Genomic DNA, 16,955 nt, shown 5'->3' with positions numbered 1-16,955 from the left:
TTTGCCTGAGGACTGCAGGAGTGATTCAGCCCAATGAGTTAACTAACATCCCAGAAGCTTTTCCTAGGCAGTATGCTAATTATAGACCCAAGCTCCACATCTGTAGTGCAAATGCATGCAGCATTTTGCAACCTGAGTAGCTCTGTGAAGAAGAGAACAACCACACAACAAAACCAAAGCTGACTTATCATTTATAAGGGCATTTTAGTAAGTGTACTCAAACTGTAGTATTTATATTCAGAGCAATGTACAAGCTATTTAAAAGATGGCAAGGTAGCAAAACACCACGGTGCCACAGAGCATGCACTGGGCATAGCACACAGCTGGGAGTTGCTGCCACTCCAATCCAAGTAAACAGTGATTTGGAACCTCTGCACCTGTTTACATGGAGTTTTTTTCCCCTAGAAGAAACTGGTGGTGCAGCAAACACCAAAAAGCACTTCTTTTGTCCTCCTGTCTCTCTCCAGGTGAAAGAGAATGAATCTATCACACCTACTAAAAACCTGGTGAAACACTTGCCAGGTGCCCCTGTGAAATGCCTCGAACTGTTGTCACTGCAGCTAATATTTTCTTAGTTATCAGATGATTATTTTCTACATCAGTGGATAATGATAAAAGTAGATGATACTGGGCTTTTTTCCTATGTAGATGTGGTCATGACAGATAATAAATCACTTTACTACACTGTCTTTTATTTCCTTGCATTTATGCATGGAAAGCAAAATGCAATCAGGTTGTGTGATACCATTCTCAAATCATCACCTGGTATTGGAGTAACTAAGTTGATAAAGGTTTCATTTTCCAGTCTGTGACTCTTATAGCTTTTGCTTAGATGATCTTAAATCCCAACTGAGTGTGCTGTGTTGGTTTGGTTTTTGGTTTTGTTTTTTTTTTTAGTTGATTTTTGACACTAAGAAAAATCCTCTAGAATATCAAGTTGTACATGCTTGTCAAGGGGTGGTGTCCCATGTCCTTTCATGTATATGTGAAATACATCAGGACAAAATCTGTGGATATATAGAAATCCAGGCAAATTAATCATGGTGAACTGACTTGCTGTCACCAGATAAGTTCAAGTGTGTTTGAAGTATGTCCCATTAAACAGAAGACAAAAATTAACTCAGTATTCCATCTTTTTGCTCAAAGAGTAAGAAGACATAAGTTTTAAGTCAGTGATGGTCTGGAATGAATTTAAAATAGATAACTTGTAAATATACTCTCATTTTTCCTTCTGCATTTTTCATGTTAATTCCACAGCTGTGCACTTCCCCATTAAATTTCATCATAAAAAATGGACCAAATGTTTTTAGGCCACCCTGAAATTTTAGTCTGTAAACAAGTCTTTGAAATATTGTTATTCACTTTCTACCCTAGACACTACCCCACAGCACCATGCTATTTTTTCAGGCTGAAAGGAATAAGCTACTCCCTTGTCAGTATGCTAGGCTCATGATTTAGAGGCCACAGAGCAAGCTGACATATGAAATTACTAAATGTAAAAGTGGTGTTCTTTTACCTGGGTATCCTGATTAGATGTGTACACAAATTTCTCTCTAGCCAACAGTTTAAAACTGCTAACTTTCCCAAAGAGTTGCACAGGATTGAGTGACAGCTTTCATTAAAGTCAACAGAAAGTATTTGCTACATAGCCACACTGAATTAAGTGGCATCTCCTTGTAGTTTGTTGACTTTGCAAAGTCAACAGGAACTAGAAAGATAAATCCTACATAATCTGAACTTTTAAAGATAAGTGGTAATATTGTTACCCCTGTTATGTAATAGAGTCAAACTACTACTACAGAATAACCTTGTCTGGAAAAGACCTTTAAGATCATGGAGTCTAACCATAACCATAACCATTGGAACTCTATTGGAACTCCTTTGAATAAAGCCCTGTTTGGGCTGAAATTACTGAGGCTTCTATTTCTAGAGTTCTCAACTTCTTCTCTCCTGTTTCAACCACCAGCTCTCCTGTTCTCATTTCTGGACTGATGTTCAGAAACACAAATATTTTCCATGAAAGATACATATCTTCCAAAAATTCTAATGGTTCAACTTCTCCTAAAAGTTGTACTTTTGCAACTGAAAACTTCCACCCTATCTGAAACTAATTTTCTCCCAGGGAAGACTTCATAAGACTGTGGTTAAATGCACTCTACTGCCCAGTCATGACTAGTGCTTTTCACAAGTAACAGTGGTTATGAGAGACAAAATCTGTGACCCAATGAAAAGTTAGATTGCTGTTGATTCCTTAGGGGCAGTGAACTCAGAGGCAGGAACTCAGTAACATACATTTCCAAAAGTCATTAGGACACTACAATAACTGCTCTGAAGATGAGGGCTGAAGACTGTACCTTTTGAAGTAGTTTAGTTTTCTATATAATTTAGAACCTTTCTGTATTTCTGTACTTGTTGTCTTCAATTGGAAACTTTCTATTCCCACTTTATCTGGGTCATAAATCTTCGTCTCCAGTCAACCCCTTCCCACACCTTTCTTTATTTAATGCAATATCTGAAGTATTACTATATGCTTTTGATAGGCAGCACATTGATTTTTACTGTTTTTTTCTGATGTGCTACATGAAAATCTGATTAACTTCAGCCATCAGTAACATTACAATAGAGCCCTGAAGTACAATTAGACATTAAATTTTTGTAGGTAAGCTACTTGTCAATCATCTCTTGAATTTACAGTACTACTTTGGATACAACCTAACTAGAAGAATGAGTAGTCTTGAATCATAGAATGCATTTGTTATCAGATCTCAGACTAGTTACTCTTAGGCACTCTCTTGACATTTAATGTGGTCATACTCACACTGCAGATGGCAGCAGCAAACAGAATTGAAACAGGGGGGAAACAGAGGGAGGGTAAAATCTGAGCTGTCAGAAACATCCAATTACTTCTCCCTGCCCATTCACAGCTTCTTCCTGACCCCAGTGCAGTCAATGGGAATGTTGCCAATTAATTTCAATAAGAGGAGAATCTGGGCTGGATTGAGGCTTCCTGCTTCTGCCCACAGCAACACAGATGTATTCCAGACTACTCTTGTGAAGAGAAAAAAAAAAAAAAAAAAAGGGCAAGGGCAAATTCCCAGTTACTGTGGCAACAGGAGGGACAGTTTTCTTTGCTATCATGTAATTTTGATATTCAGTAGCTGTTTTGTGCCATGACATTTTCTCTCCTCTGTCAAATTAATGTTTTCTTCCTGTGCGGAAGGCCCATCAGGGAAAGAGCATAGAAGAAAACCATCAACACAAACAGGCCCCAGAAGCCTTTTCACATTTCCCACCTCACATCTGCCAGAACAGCAAAATCATGTTTGCTAACAACAAGGAAAAAAATGCCTTAAATGTACCTAAACATACAGAGAATGAATTCAGCCTGATCTTTGAATGCTCCTCAGTGCATGTGAGAGACAACTGGCAATAAATTTCCTCAGAAGAATGGCAGAATGTCTGCTGTGGAAAGCAACAAGTAAAGGCTACACTGATTGTCTGACGCTGGCTGCATTTATCTTCCTTTCTCACACTTTATTCCACTCTAGGGTCTCACTGGTATAGTCCTTGGACTTGTTAACCATTTCATCAAGGGCTGTAAACAAGCAATGAGACTTAAGGTGAGGTTTGACAGCTTCAGGAAAGCAGTGACCTGTACAATATATGACTGATTATATCTTAAGTACCAGCATAGGCACTCAAATCAAGTGGGGATGCAAGTTAATTTCTCTTCCTTTCCACCCTGTGTTCTCTGTTTTACAGAAGGCAGTTCTTCTGCTGACAGGCAGACAGCCCTCTCTACAGAGTAAGAGGACAGCAAAACCTGCCTCTGCAGCCAAGGACAGAGATGAAACTGGAAATATATGTTCCTGTGTTCAGGATGATTCAGTTTAGGTAGACTACCTGTGTCAGATCCCAGATGGTGTAAATTGCTGAATCTCAGAATTTACTTAGCTGAGACTACAATTTAATAAGTATATTTTAACTTCTAAGCTTTTCTGATATTCTTTATACATATAAAAAACCAACACACCAACTCAAACCTCCAACCAACCTCCAACTAAAAACTGAGGAAGCAAAAGTTGATAACTTCTTTAAAGTAACTCTGCGAGTCACTGTCAGAGTTCAGACAGGAGCTCACATCTCCTGAGCATCAATACAATATAACTGATGCAAGGGGAATTCCTAAAGTTTATTGAGCTAAAGCAACAGCTTAAGGTCTGAAATACCCTGTGTACCACAGTGAATTTTTGTCTGAAAGTCTTAGGGTTGGCATCTTAAAAATCAATGTTATTAATTATTTAATCACTGAACAAAATGTGCTGTAAAAGGACAGTAACACCCTTCTGTCAAGTTACGGATGGCGTAGCAAAGACAGAATTCGCTGAACTTGGAAGAGCACTTGAAAGAAAAGCTCACTGATGCCACATATGAGGAACTCTTTCAGCTATAGTTAAAGACAAAAAGACATGGAAGATATTGGAGGCTCAGCCTTGCTAGTAGATAAGATTTGAATGTTTTTGCAGGCACTTAAGCCAAAAGGATTCCTGAGGGCATTTACAACTGACCCATCTGTCCATTATATTTGGATCTTATTTTGTAGATTTCTTTTTTAGGCAAGACCATCTTTCTCCCCCAGTTTGGCCCTAACTGCTGCCATGAAAGCCAAAACATTTGACACAGTATTTAACACACAAAAAAACCCCCAAACAAAACCGCATGTCACTTACTCATAGTACCTTATCTGAGGTATTAGCTTAAGTTGAAGTCTGCTTCTTGGTTTGATTTTGTTACAGTGCAATACAAAAGGTCAAGGTGTAAACCCTGGGTAGGGGTATGCACCCAGGTATTTTCCTTGTCTGTGGGGTAGGGTAGGAAAATGTTACTTTTTACCATCTGTAACCAGAGGCTATTTGCTTGCTCACCAGAGGATGGCAGCACAGAGACCCTTTACTTTCATAGAAAAGCTATCGGCAGGCAGGCCAAGATAAAGCACTAGGTAATACACATCAAAGATAGAAGGATTAATTTGGCCACAGGGTCTAAGAAGAATACTGCTACCAACTGCCTGCTCTAGATGGGGCACATATGTCTGAATAACAGGCAAATAAACTTCATGGAGTGACCAGATTGCTTGGTGTCTTCTTGGTTCTCCTGTGCAGAGACTTTTGTTGGCATGACCATTGTCCCCAGCACACAGCAAAAATCCATCCACAGACTTTCTTCACATCCTCAGAAACTCCTCTCAACAGAGGAGTAATTCTCCTGCTTAGTGCTAGGCACCACAGACATCTATTCCCAAGCCCAGTCTGCCATGGGACAAAAAGGTGTCACAGAGAATGATTTCTTGTGTACTAAGGACGAGTCAGCAACCACTGCCCTTAGCCCTGACACTTGGAACCAATGGCACTGAAAACATTGTATTCATTAATAGTCTGGAAAAGCAATGGGTAGTAGAACATAGTTCTGTAACTAGCAGACAACTGTGAGAAACTCTAGGCAAATTTTGAGATGTAAAAGGACTAATTTTATAAACCATGTCCTATAAAATTCACCTAATTAAATGAAATAGGAAGAGCTGAAAACAAGCTATTTTATCTTTCAGATCTTGGCATCACCAGACATAAAAGGAGCTTCTTAGCTCAAATATGGATTGACCCCACTACATAGCATATGCAATGAATCTACACCTGACATATTCCACAACTCTTTTACCAAAGCACCATTATGATAACATTAGTTAAAAAGGAAAAACTCTAGGTTTACTAGTAACCAAAGGAAAGTTTTCATCACATTACCTTACCAGTATGGTTACAATTTGCTTTAGCAAGCATATATCTAAGATGAAATGTGATAAACACAACCCAATTCCTACTGCAGTCAAGGGAAAGTCTACTGGTGACTTCAGTGGAATTGTGTACCACTTAGTCCTTGGCATCCCCATTTAAATGTCATTTAAGTATATCAACCAGAGCCCACCATGGTTGTATTTTTTTAATTTGGTTTGTTTTGGTTTTTAAGTAGAGAATTCTATCTACAAATAAATTAATTTAAATTACCAGGCATCACCTTACACATATTATGTGCCACAGGGCAGCAAATTCTTACCATGAATAATAAATGCATTTCTGAGTTATTACTGAGGTTAAATTGTGAAAGTAAGCTGTGTGCCCTATGAAGACAGAAGCATAAAAATCAAGATAATCTGATTTGGGGAAAGTTTGAAGAAGTTACTCCAGTGACTCCTTCAAGTCCAGATACCTAAATATCATGCCTATAACCTGATGTTAATGACATCACATTTTTCTTTCTAAAATACCTTAAGTGTTCTGGCAGCAAAAGGGAACAGTACTTAATCACCAGAATATCAAAAGCATCTGATACAAATCTTGCTTTAATTTTTAGACACAACTTCCATATGTACAGTCTTCCTATTACTAGAATATATGCATCTGATTGGATTATCCCATGGATTTGGCTTGCTTGGTAGGAAGGGTGATCTCTAGGAAAATGGTTCATGCCTTTTCTTCCAAAATCAAACTAGGAATATGCACATTTTTGTAATAAAAGCTAAAAGTAGACATAGTATCCATTAACTGTGTTACTGACTGGAGGTTAACTGACACTTCCCAAATGCATGACCTGCAATGACAACTGTGTTTCTGAAGAATTACACAGTCTGTATTGGTAAAAGAGGAGATGGAAGGAGAAGATTCAATGAAGGCAATGAAATGTAGGGAATCTCAGCTTTTTTCAAGCCCTTCTTTCTTTAGGACTTCTAAGAAAGGAAGATGGTGAATTCTCACTTTGCACAAGTGTCTACTTAACTCCAGAAGAGAAGAATAAGAGATAATTCCCTTAGTGGATATTTCTGAGAGCTTAATTGCAGCCTGGCAAAAGCAAAAAATTCCATGGATTTCAATGGAGTTACGGGTGGCTCAATGTACAACAAGGTTGATTTGACCCTTCTTCCATACTGTAGCAACTGCTTTGCCAAATAACCTTTGCTTTCAAATGTATAAACAGCCTGCAACACTGGACTTCAACTAAATAGATGAATAGGAGACAGATGTATATTTCAAATCTCATCTCAGTAGTGGACTTTGACAGCAAGCATTGACCTTTATTTCTGTTTAATATCAGGCTTTTATGTCAGTATTACAGACAAGAAGCTGAGGATCTGCAGAACGGTATCAATGCTTGTATACTGTATTTCTCCCTCCTGCAGTTTCCTATGGGCATTATACTGGAATCATATGTAAGCACAGTGAGAGTCTTAGAAGAACTTGTTCTTCCTTATAAGACACCTCAGCACTACATCAGGTGAGCACAGACTCTCTTGCTAAAAGCACACAGAAAGACAGAGACAGACAGACAGACAAAAGAAAATTGCTTACTGTTTCGAGGCTTTTCTTCATCCATGCCTTCATCTTCATTTTCTGGGTCAATATCTTCTGCTTGAGTTATCCAGTCTAAATATCCCTTCAAATCCTCCTCCAGTTGTTGTTTTTCCCGTAACTTCTGGAAATCACCTCGAGCCTTAGCCTTCTCTCTTTCTTTGGAAAACTCCCTAGCAAGAGGGAGGGAGAAGACATGGGCGAAGGGAAGGAAGACATTGAAAAAAAATGGGTTAGACTGATTTCCATCAGAAGGTCTCCACATCCTGTGTAGTACAGCCAGTTTTCTCTATTCTTTCAAGGCAGACATATGAATGGAGTATCCTTGCTAGATACACATCTAAAGCTGGAGCGTTCACTTTTCAACCAATGTGTAGGAAAAGATTGATACCTTTTTATAATCCTTCCATTCTCAACATTTCATTGAAAATTCATATAAAATGCATATGTAACATTTATGTACGGCATCATACACTTTCTAATATTCTTTACAACTTTATAATCCCCAACAGTTATCCATAAATATCTATATGAAGAATAGTTAATTTAATTCAATCGTGAGCAATTTGACAATAATTTGACATCTGGAGAGTGAGAGGATGGTTCTAATTTTTAGCCAGATTTCAATCTGTCTTTAAACTTACATGTGTAATAACAATTAAACTGGCCTAATTGTAAGTGCAATTAATGGTACTCACAGTTCTGTACACATTTAATTCTAGGCAATTTCAGCCACAGTACAGCACAATACATTTAAAAACTCAGACCTCATTGTTTAACTGCAGACGCTCAGTATTCAGGGCTACTATCTGACACAAAACATTATTTTTCAAAACCCAAGTTGGACAGGCAAACATTATAAATTGTGGGCAGAGAAAACTAAGATTCAGCCAGAGAATGAACTAAAGTAGATATTGGATAGTTTTAATGACAATAAAGACTTAAAAGAAAGGGCACAGGAATATGAATTTCATCTTGCTTAGTTATGAAGGTGGGTTCTTTCTTTGTCTTCTTTCTGGCTGTGGTCCTGTTTCTTCCTTTCTTTCAGAGAAACCTATATTGAGTTATTTTTTTCTGAAAATGCTGAGCTGCCTCTATTTAGAGACTCTCCTGTGGTTCTAAACCAGGTTTTAATACTTATATTTTAAAAAGTAAGCTTAATGACTATGAAAAGTGCTGGATCAAGAGTGCTTAAGCATTGTCTTCTGTCTGCTGTAGCAAATGAGTACATAAAGCACACACAGCAGATAATATGGCCCACTGTTTCTAGAAGAGAGAGGTAAAGTAATTCTTTTCAATGCATTATACATTACACTTGCTGATGACTGTCAGCAGTGAGTGGGTTTAAAAAAACAGAGCAAAACTTCACCCAATATTTGTCCTAGGTTTGCTTCTGCAAAAATAGATACGAAACCTACCACAAACTTTGGTGGGTTAATATTAGGATTATAAAAACCCTCCTGAGAATGTTAATAAGTGCCACATGAAGTGTCCTCAGACAATTGAAATGGAGGTAAGTTTCTAGCAGTGATAGTGAAATACTTGCCTCCTGTATGGTCCAAAACCCACTGAAAGATTTTCATTGACTTTACATGCCTTGGATCAGGCTTTCTATATTATGAGCTGTGCATGAAACCTGCACTGCAGCAGAATGAAAGTAGGATGATGCCTTCACTTTAGGACAGAGTATGGACTAAGTATGCCTGTGTGATCTCCAACCCTGTCACAGTGCTGAGGGTTTATCTCATCCCTTGGGACTGCAATAAAGAAGGAAGAAATGAGGAAAAGAACCCCGGCTGCTCAGGCCTGAAGGTAGATCACAGTCAACCCAGGGACCAAAATTAGTCACAAGGAAAAAACTGCTATCGCAAGCACAGTAAGAATGAAAAATCAAATTTACTCATGCTGGGGAAATATTATGCTATTTAGAATGTAAAACAACCCACAACAATAATGATAAAGCTGTACTATGAATTATTGAAAAACTCAATAGATAGCAATTATATTTTCTGCTTCAATAACATCTTTTCTCTAGGTCTCATATAGTGCCTTATCAAAATTAATTAATAAACTCTCAAAAAGAAATAAATCATTAAATAAAGCTATGTATTTTTAAGACTGATAAATCAAATGCCAATATTTTAATTGTTGGCTCCTAAACTGGTGTTTTAGAATGGGTCCAATTTTGAAAAGGACCTCAGCTGCAACTGTGAACTATTTACATTTGCATGGATATAATTAGCAAGGGGCTGTTTTAGAAACCAAAGTGGAAAACATCATGAAGCAGCCCAGTTTACAGAAAGTGAAATTCCTACTGTGCACCAAAGTGGATCATTTATGTTGAATGCATTTAAGCTGCATGACTACTTAAGTCTTTTCAGGCCTCTCTTACTGTCTCTCTCAAATGGGACTTGGGCTGAAAGCAGAGCTGACTAAACCAACGTGGGATTTCATTTACTCTGACCTCTTTTCTGGCAGTAAGAGGATCAAAACCAACCAACTGGGCTTTCCAGGATCCTCTCAAAGTAGAAGAAATGGTTCTTTTTATGCCCTCCATTTGCCCTAGGCAACTGCTTGTTTGGCCTGTGCCCTGGGATTCAGATCACTGCCAGGCAAAATAGAAAAGGAACGTGAATCTATATGCTTTGGTGTTCAGGTCTAAAAGTTGAACCCACAATGCCATTTTTTCTTCACTAATTGACTGAAACTGGTAACACAGATGTGAACATCTCTGATCTCAAGAGACCTCTAAGAGTGGTTTCATCACTTGCAGCAATGATGTGGAAACCTTTTGCCTGGGCCTGAAAAAGTCTACTGTGTGATCTGCTGAGTAGATATATCCTTTGGAGCGCATGAAATTTATAGAGCTCAGTCAAGACAGGAAGAGGTTTATAGCTACACACATGAATACTCTGTCATTCTGTTTAGCTTAGCATGTGACTAGTAAATTCACCAGAAGGACCATGAATGAATGACATACCTAAGGAAAAGCAAATTACAAATGGGTTTTTTAGTTAGAGCAGAATTCAGCATTTGATTTTGCAGGTGCAATCAAAGTGTCTTTGTGAATACAATTAATTACACTTACATATTCAGCAGTGATTAAAAAAGCCTAAGTTGATCTGTCATTGACAAAGTGTAGCTATACAACATGCTTGGTGAAGTTCCTGAAATAGATAAATGGGAAGAAATCAGAAGTGCCCAGAACAGATATTTAAAGATGGCTGGGAATGCTTCTTTGCATCTGCATGGAATAGACAGGTGGATCATCTACATAGGTCAGACTAATTGCAATAGCAAGTGTCTAAAAAAAAAAAAGGCTGAACCTGCAAAGCAAGGACACTTCGCAACTCAGCAGAATTTAGAGCTGCTTTAGAAAGATAATTGTTTAAGAACTGCTTATTTAGCCCCGAGAAAATTTGGAACATGTCTCCTATAATTTCTCTGTTTTTTCATGGATTCAAATTCTTAAGTTTCTTTTTCCTTTTCTCCAGTTGGGAAAAATTTTGCAGAAACAGGGTAGCTGTTATAACACTGTGAACACATCCAGAAATAGTGACTCACAGCTTGGACAAGGTGAACTTTGCCTTTGATTTCAGTTCTCTTTACAGACTGTTTCCATCTCTTACCACTAACTATGGTGGTCTATTTGCAATATGTCAGGTGGTAGAAGACCTGGGCCCCAAAACACTTTCTTGATTTGAAAAACAAAAGAAGAAATTCAATTTTTAATTATTTACAGACACAAATCCAAGTGTAGGTAAATATAATCAGTAGTGCTTCAACTGCATGCACTACTCAGTGCTGGGCTCACAAGAGCTGTTTATCTAGTCAGATACTGTATAATCTTTAACCATTTGTCCTATATGGTCCTTGAATGCCTCTCTGACACCTTCCCTCTGTCAACTGGTCATCCTCTACCACAGATGACATCCTTATCTACTAATTAGAGTATCCACCTTCACAAACAAGGAACTTACATTTAAAGTTTTAAATTTACATTTTGTTTTAAATTTACGTTACAAGCAATTTTACATTTTAAAATTGTACCCTGAGTATCACTCTCCAGATATCCAAACACAGATTATTGCCTGATATTTCATTAGTGGGGATTTTTCACCACTCCCATTAACAGGTTGGAAACCCTTCCCTTTGCAGCAGCTGTCTTAGTGGATTGTATTCTTCAATGAAGTAATGAAGATTGTAGTAACACCTCCTGTAGGTCTGCTATTACCTGTCTCTTTGCAGGATGGCTAATTGTAGATCTTCTTCTCAGTCCTACTACTGCCCTTCTATATTGTTATACTGAGAACATAATTTCTGTGAGGCCTCAAGTCCTCTCTATGGCTCCTAGATAATTTTGCCTCTCTTATCAAAAGATAAGGAACTACAGGGCTGCCTGCTCAGGCAACAATGCTCTGGCCAGATTAATTTAGCACTCATTAAAGGAGGCAGGATGTTAGAAAACAAAGAAAAGGAGAATGCATAAAAGTCCTCATACCATATTTATCCATGTACATAGAATGGCTGAAGGCTCTCAGTCATGCCCGAATATGGAATTAGAAGCCTAATTCTAGGAGATCTTTTTTTAAAAATCTTGCGAGGAATGTTTGCTGGCTTGATTCCTCTAATTATGTGGGTCCCCAGGGGCAGTAAAGTTTTTAACTACTGGGGAAAATATCAATTGTTTTTAATCAAAGCTACTAACATGATGTTTTGCAGTGAGTCATACTGCAGAACTGAAACACAGCTAAGTGTCTCGAGGTCTTAGAAATTCTGACATACTAGAAGGAACTCTCCTGATTCTATGCTGATCCTTAGAAAAGGTCAGAGAAAAATGACCTTTCCTCCTGGCATCATGCTAGGCTTGTAATCTGCACAACAGGGAAGATGTGCTTATTGGGGAAGAAACATGCTCAAGACACTCTCCAAGGAAAATAGTTTCCCACTAGATTGTGCTTTAGAGACACTTAGCAATGTGATAGTTTCTCATATGAGAAGACATCACTTGGCTGGAACCTTATCCCACAAATGTGAAGTGATTTGTCTCCCTCAACCTTCAGTCCCATTGACGTCCAGAGATTTTTCTATACTCCCCTTTTTCTCTGGTGAATGGTATGCTTCACCCAAAGTGGAGCTAGCATTGTCCTCTTCCTGCAGACTATGAGTAGAGGTTTTGGGAAGGTGAACATGTTACAGGCAAATGTAGTCTTCTATTGCTTTGATTTAGTCAAAAGATTCCTTCCATGCCATTAGGAATGCCATATTTTGCTCTTACCACCACAACAGTTTAGGCCTTCTGTTAAGGTTCCTGAGATCAACCCAACACTGCCCGTTGTTTTGGTAACCAGAGAGGAGGAAGAGAAATACAAATTTTAAAAAATAAACAATAATAAAACATTTTCCTGGTACTGCTTACCCGCTAAGTACACCGAGAACCAAGTTAAGTACAAAAAATGACCCTATGATGATTAGTGTAACAAAATAGATCCAGGGCCAGTCCCTTCCTATGGCATCATTGACCTGGAAGAGTGGAATGATAATTAGTGAGACAAGCTCAGATTCTGAGCACTGCAAGGCTCCAGCCAAAGAGATCCCAAGTCACCAGCAGTAGGATTTTCAATAGTCGGTTTTGTGGAAATTTATGACAGGTTGACATCAGCAATTTTGAATGCCCTGAGGTTGAATTTCTTTTCCAGAGAATAACACCTCTTTTGTTACCTGTATTTTTATTTGCAATGTTTGAACATTTTGTCAAAATTTTTGAGAGCTGATGTGAGACTTCCTTAGGTTCAGCTTTTTAATCCCTCTGAAAGAATCCTGGTGACAGGGAAGAACCCTTATTATGGAGTCTTGCCCTGTAGCATTGGAAAAAGGACACCAAAACTGTCAGCTTACCCGCTCAACACACCAAGAACCAGATTTAGAACGAAAAAGGATCCAAAGATGACCAGACTGACAAAATACACCCATGGTAACTCATAGCCCATAGCGTCCTGCATCTGGAAAGACGAAGGAAAGTTAGAAGACAGAGAGGAAAAGCAGAAATGATTAGGCAAAGGAACAGATGGAAAGGTTTGTAAACAGAGCCTGTAGTTGGTTTAAACATGACTATAGCAAGTGTTTCTGTAGGTTCTTTCTGATGTGACCACTCCTTTGACTGCTTTTTCCCTTTAGCTATTTCCTTACAAGCAGTGATTAATACAGGCTGAGATATAACCATGTGCCATACTGGCACATCTGTCAATGCTTAAAGTTGTGGACTGTCACTTTCTGGAGTTTAGCACAACACTACAAGGGTCCATCTGATGACTTCTGAACTTCTAACCATTGCACATACGTATGACCCTGCTGACAGTGAAAATATTTCTAGTTTTTGTTAAGCATTGCCACACTGTGTTGTCAAATCATCTTTACTTCCCACATGTAGCACAGGTACATGTACCTCATAGAGAAGCATGTGATAACTGTGGGCAAATACTTTCCCTGGCAGTGTTCTGGCAATCTTCACAGTTTAGCACAGTGAGGGCAGTAGCTGAATGCTTTAGACGAAAGTTCTCTCAAGGCCTCCCATGTTCTGACCTTGTCAAGTGTCCTAAAGCTTTCTCACAAACTTCTCTCTCTCCTTGAATGATGAATCTCTCCTCTAAAATGTGATTCCTGCATAATTAGAGAATTTGAGACTACAAACTGAATGAATGACCATTGGCAAATGAAGTGGCAGGGCTATTGTTTTAGCACCAGAATCTACATTATTATTATGTGTAGAGCAACTCTAGCACGTAAGATATTGTGTATATTCTAAAAGCATCTGGCACACAAATACTATTTTATCTTTAAGTCTCCTTCAAAGTTCCAAATTTTTGAAAGTTGCTGGATCCCTCAATAGAATCTCACTTTCATGACATTATCAAAAATATCAGTGTCTTTTTCTTTACTTTTCGTGAACTCTTATCTCCTGAGCCAGACATAACATCAGTAAAGGAACAGATGGTGTTTAACATTTTCAGGAGCACTAAAATGATTTATGAACATATATTGCAGATTTGGAAGTATTAAAAGGCATAAAGAGTCTAGGTTCCTTTGTTTTCTATGCTTTTGAATATTTTATCATATGTTGTCCTCTCCTTCCAGGAAAAAGATCTCTCCATTGCAACCGAAGCATTTGTTGTGATCTCAGAGGAAATATTCTTCCACTCATGTGCACTGTGACCCTTCATAGGAGGCTATCTGACTCAAGATCCATAAAAACTCAGGAAAGGAATTTTAGACCTTCAGTAAGACAGCACAGGAGAATAACATTAACATAATGAGTTCTTTGTGGATGGAAGTGCATTATCCATTTTTCTTTCAAATTACAGTCATTAAAGCACTTGTTTGGCAATTGATCAGTCAATGGGTCAGTCTAGAACGCTATCCTTCAGCTGCAATTGACCTGATGTAGATCTGTTAAAAAAGAAGCTCAAAATCTGCACCTTTGAAAACCATTCATCAGCTCCTTCCTCACAGGTCTAATACATTTGGTGGTCAGAAGACAGTACCTGAAAATCTAACATAATATTAAGCAGCTTCCCTTTCAATACTTTTGTGGAATTGCTCTGTTATTTTATAAATAGTATGAATGATTCTTTCTGTTCGCAAGCCATGTCTCACCCCACATGACCAAAATGTAGACAACTCTGGTGTGAAACACATCGGTGCTTTAAAAAGAACAAACCAACAAGGTATATAAAGTTGGAATCAAATATTCACCTGAAATCACAGTGGAGAAATCAGGTAGGCAAAATGTAGCTGCCTAAGCTGGAATTAAGTAAAGAAATGACACTTAACATCCCCTCTCTTCTACAAAGAATGAGACTACCTGTATAAAGCAATTCACACAAACAGTGAGTATGGATGACTCGGTAAAACTGCAACAAGAATTTACCAGTGCAGGCACAAAAATGACTTGACTTCCCTCTAATTATGATAGATGGTGACAGAAAAGCATCAGCTTCAGGTATTTATCTATCCACAGTTGGGGGTTTTTTGGTGGTTTGTTTTTGTTTGTTTGTTTGTTTGTTTTTTCTGTCAGCTGGGAAAGTAGAACTTTTTAAAGCTCTGGTACAAGTGAATCCCAAATAGCAAATGCCAGGTTACCAGGAACAGAATTAAGGTGCATGTCAGGACACCTTCTCTGGCAAAAACAAATTTCCAGATCACAAGAAGCTTCCACTGTGGCCTTGCTAAGGTATATAACGAGAGTAGAGTGTACTTTGACTATTCCCAATGCCTGCATAATTGCATAACAATTGTACCAGCTAGCATCAGCACAAATTAGTCCTGAGGAACAGACCCACATTCTGGTACAACACAGCATTTGGTACTTCTCAGATGTTTAAGAGATTGGCTTTTCATCTCCTTTTTATTGCCCAGTCCTATACATAACAGAGAATCTGAGAGGCAGAGAAACTTCTCAGGTGCAAAGAAAACATCAATGTTAGCAGATAGCTGAGCCTGTCTGTTGCTGTACTCCCTCAGTTCGGTGCTCTCACTTCTTACATTCTTTTGTAGACAGCAAGATGATTCCATACAATGTGGGACTGAGCCACAAAAGACATAAATAGATGTTATATCTTGATACAATGTTAGGTATTTGGTAAATAATGTTAAAAAAGATGTTTCCACTCTGATAAGGAAACAATTCAGTGTGAGCTTACTCTTTGCTCTTGAAAAACATCTGCAGGAGAAATGCAGAAGTATAAGCTGCTTGACAGAAGTTGGGGAAAAAAAGAGAAATAGACTTACTCAGAACAGTAACAGCAATGTTTTAACATTTAAGAACCATTAAATTCTTGGCTAAGATTGTATGGTTCCAAATACCCAGAAATGCTTCCTCCAAAAAGGAAGTATGCTAGAAGTCCAGGATGCACCATCCTCAACTGAACAATGCTCCTATCCAGTTACCATTAAAAATCTTGCACCTGTGTTTGAGTAAAACTGCTTCCTGGAAACTTATCATTCTGTGAATATGTAGCTATTTATCAGGTGTGTATGGGTACACATGTCCTGTTGACAGCAGCTGGAGGCTTTCGCTGCAAGAGTAACTGAAGTGGTAGAGCTGATTTTTCCTAATTATGCTGTTGAAGTGGAGAAGCCATAGAGGGTCATGGCAAGATCAGGAGGAGTGTTACCATATGCTCACTACTAAGAACAGAAAAAAAAAAAAAAAAGATATACGAAATATATATTGTACTTCTGTCAACAGAGAAAATAAAGGGGTTGTATTGGGTCAGTGTGGTGGGATTTTGGTAGGAATGGAGAGGCACAGGGGTGGCTCTTGTGAGAAGCTGCTGGAAGCTCCTCTCACTCCAAAAAAACTGGATGTGCTTCAGGCCAAGCCTGAGTCCATCAGCAACAGTGGTAACACCTCTGTGAGTGACATATTTGAAAAGAGGAAAAGGAAACTAAAAGATTTGCAAGGGAGAAGAGGAGGACGTGAGAGCAACATCTGAGCAGAGACACCAAGACTGGAAAGGAGGTGGAGGAGGTTCCCCTGCAGCCATGGTGAAGATGGCT

General features: G+C 38.5%; 1 protein-coding gene across 1 annotated transcript in view; it reads right to left on the bottom strand.

Moving 5' to 3' along the window:
* CACNA1C (calcium voltage-gated channel subunit alpha1 C) overlaps positions 1–16,955 on the bottom strand; it is a 476,353-nt gene that overhangs the window by 131,046 nt on the left and 328,352 nt on the right. The window contains exons 8-9 of the mRNA XM_030469435.1: positions 13,296–13,399; positions 7,398–7,570 (exon numbers count right to left, since the gene is read on the bottom strand). Coding sequence (XP_030325295.1) covers positions 7,398–7,570; positions 13,296–13,399 — 277 coding nt within the window. The remainder of the gene's footprint in view (positions 1–7,397; positions 7,571–13,295; positions 13,400–16,955) is intronic.

The sequence above is a fragment of the Calypte anna genome, chromosome 1, assembly GCF_003957555.1.
Source record: "Calypte anna isolate BGI_N300 chromosome 1, bCalAnn1_v1.p, whole genome shotgun sequence".
Taxonomy (NCBI): Eukaryota; Metazoa; Chordata; class Aves; order Apodiformes; family Trochilidae; genus Calypte; species Calypte anna.
The sequence above is the reverse complement of the archived record's forward strand: the minus strand, read 5'-3'. Positions and strand labels throughout refer to the sequence as shown.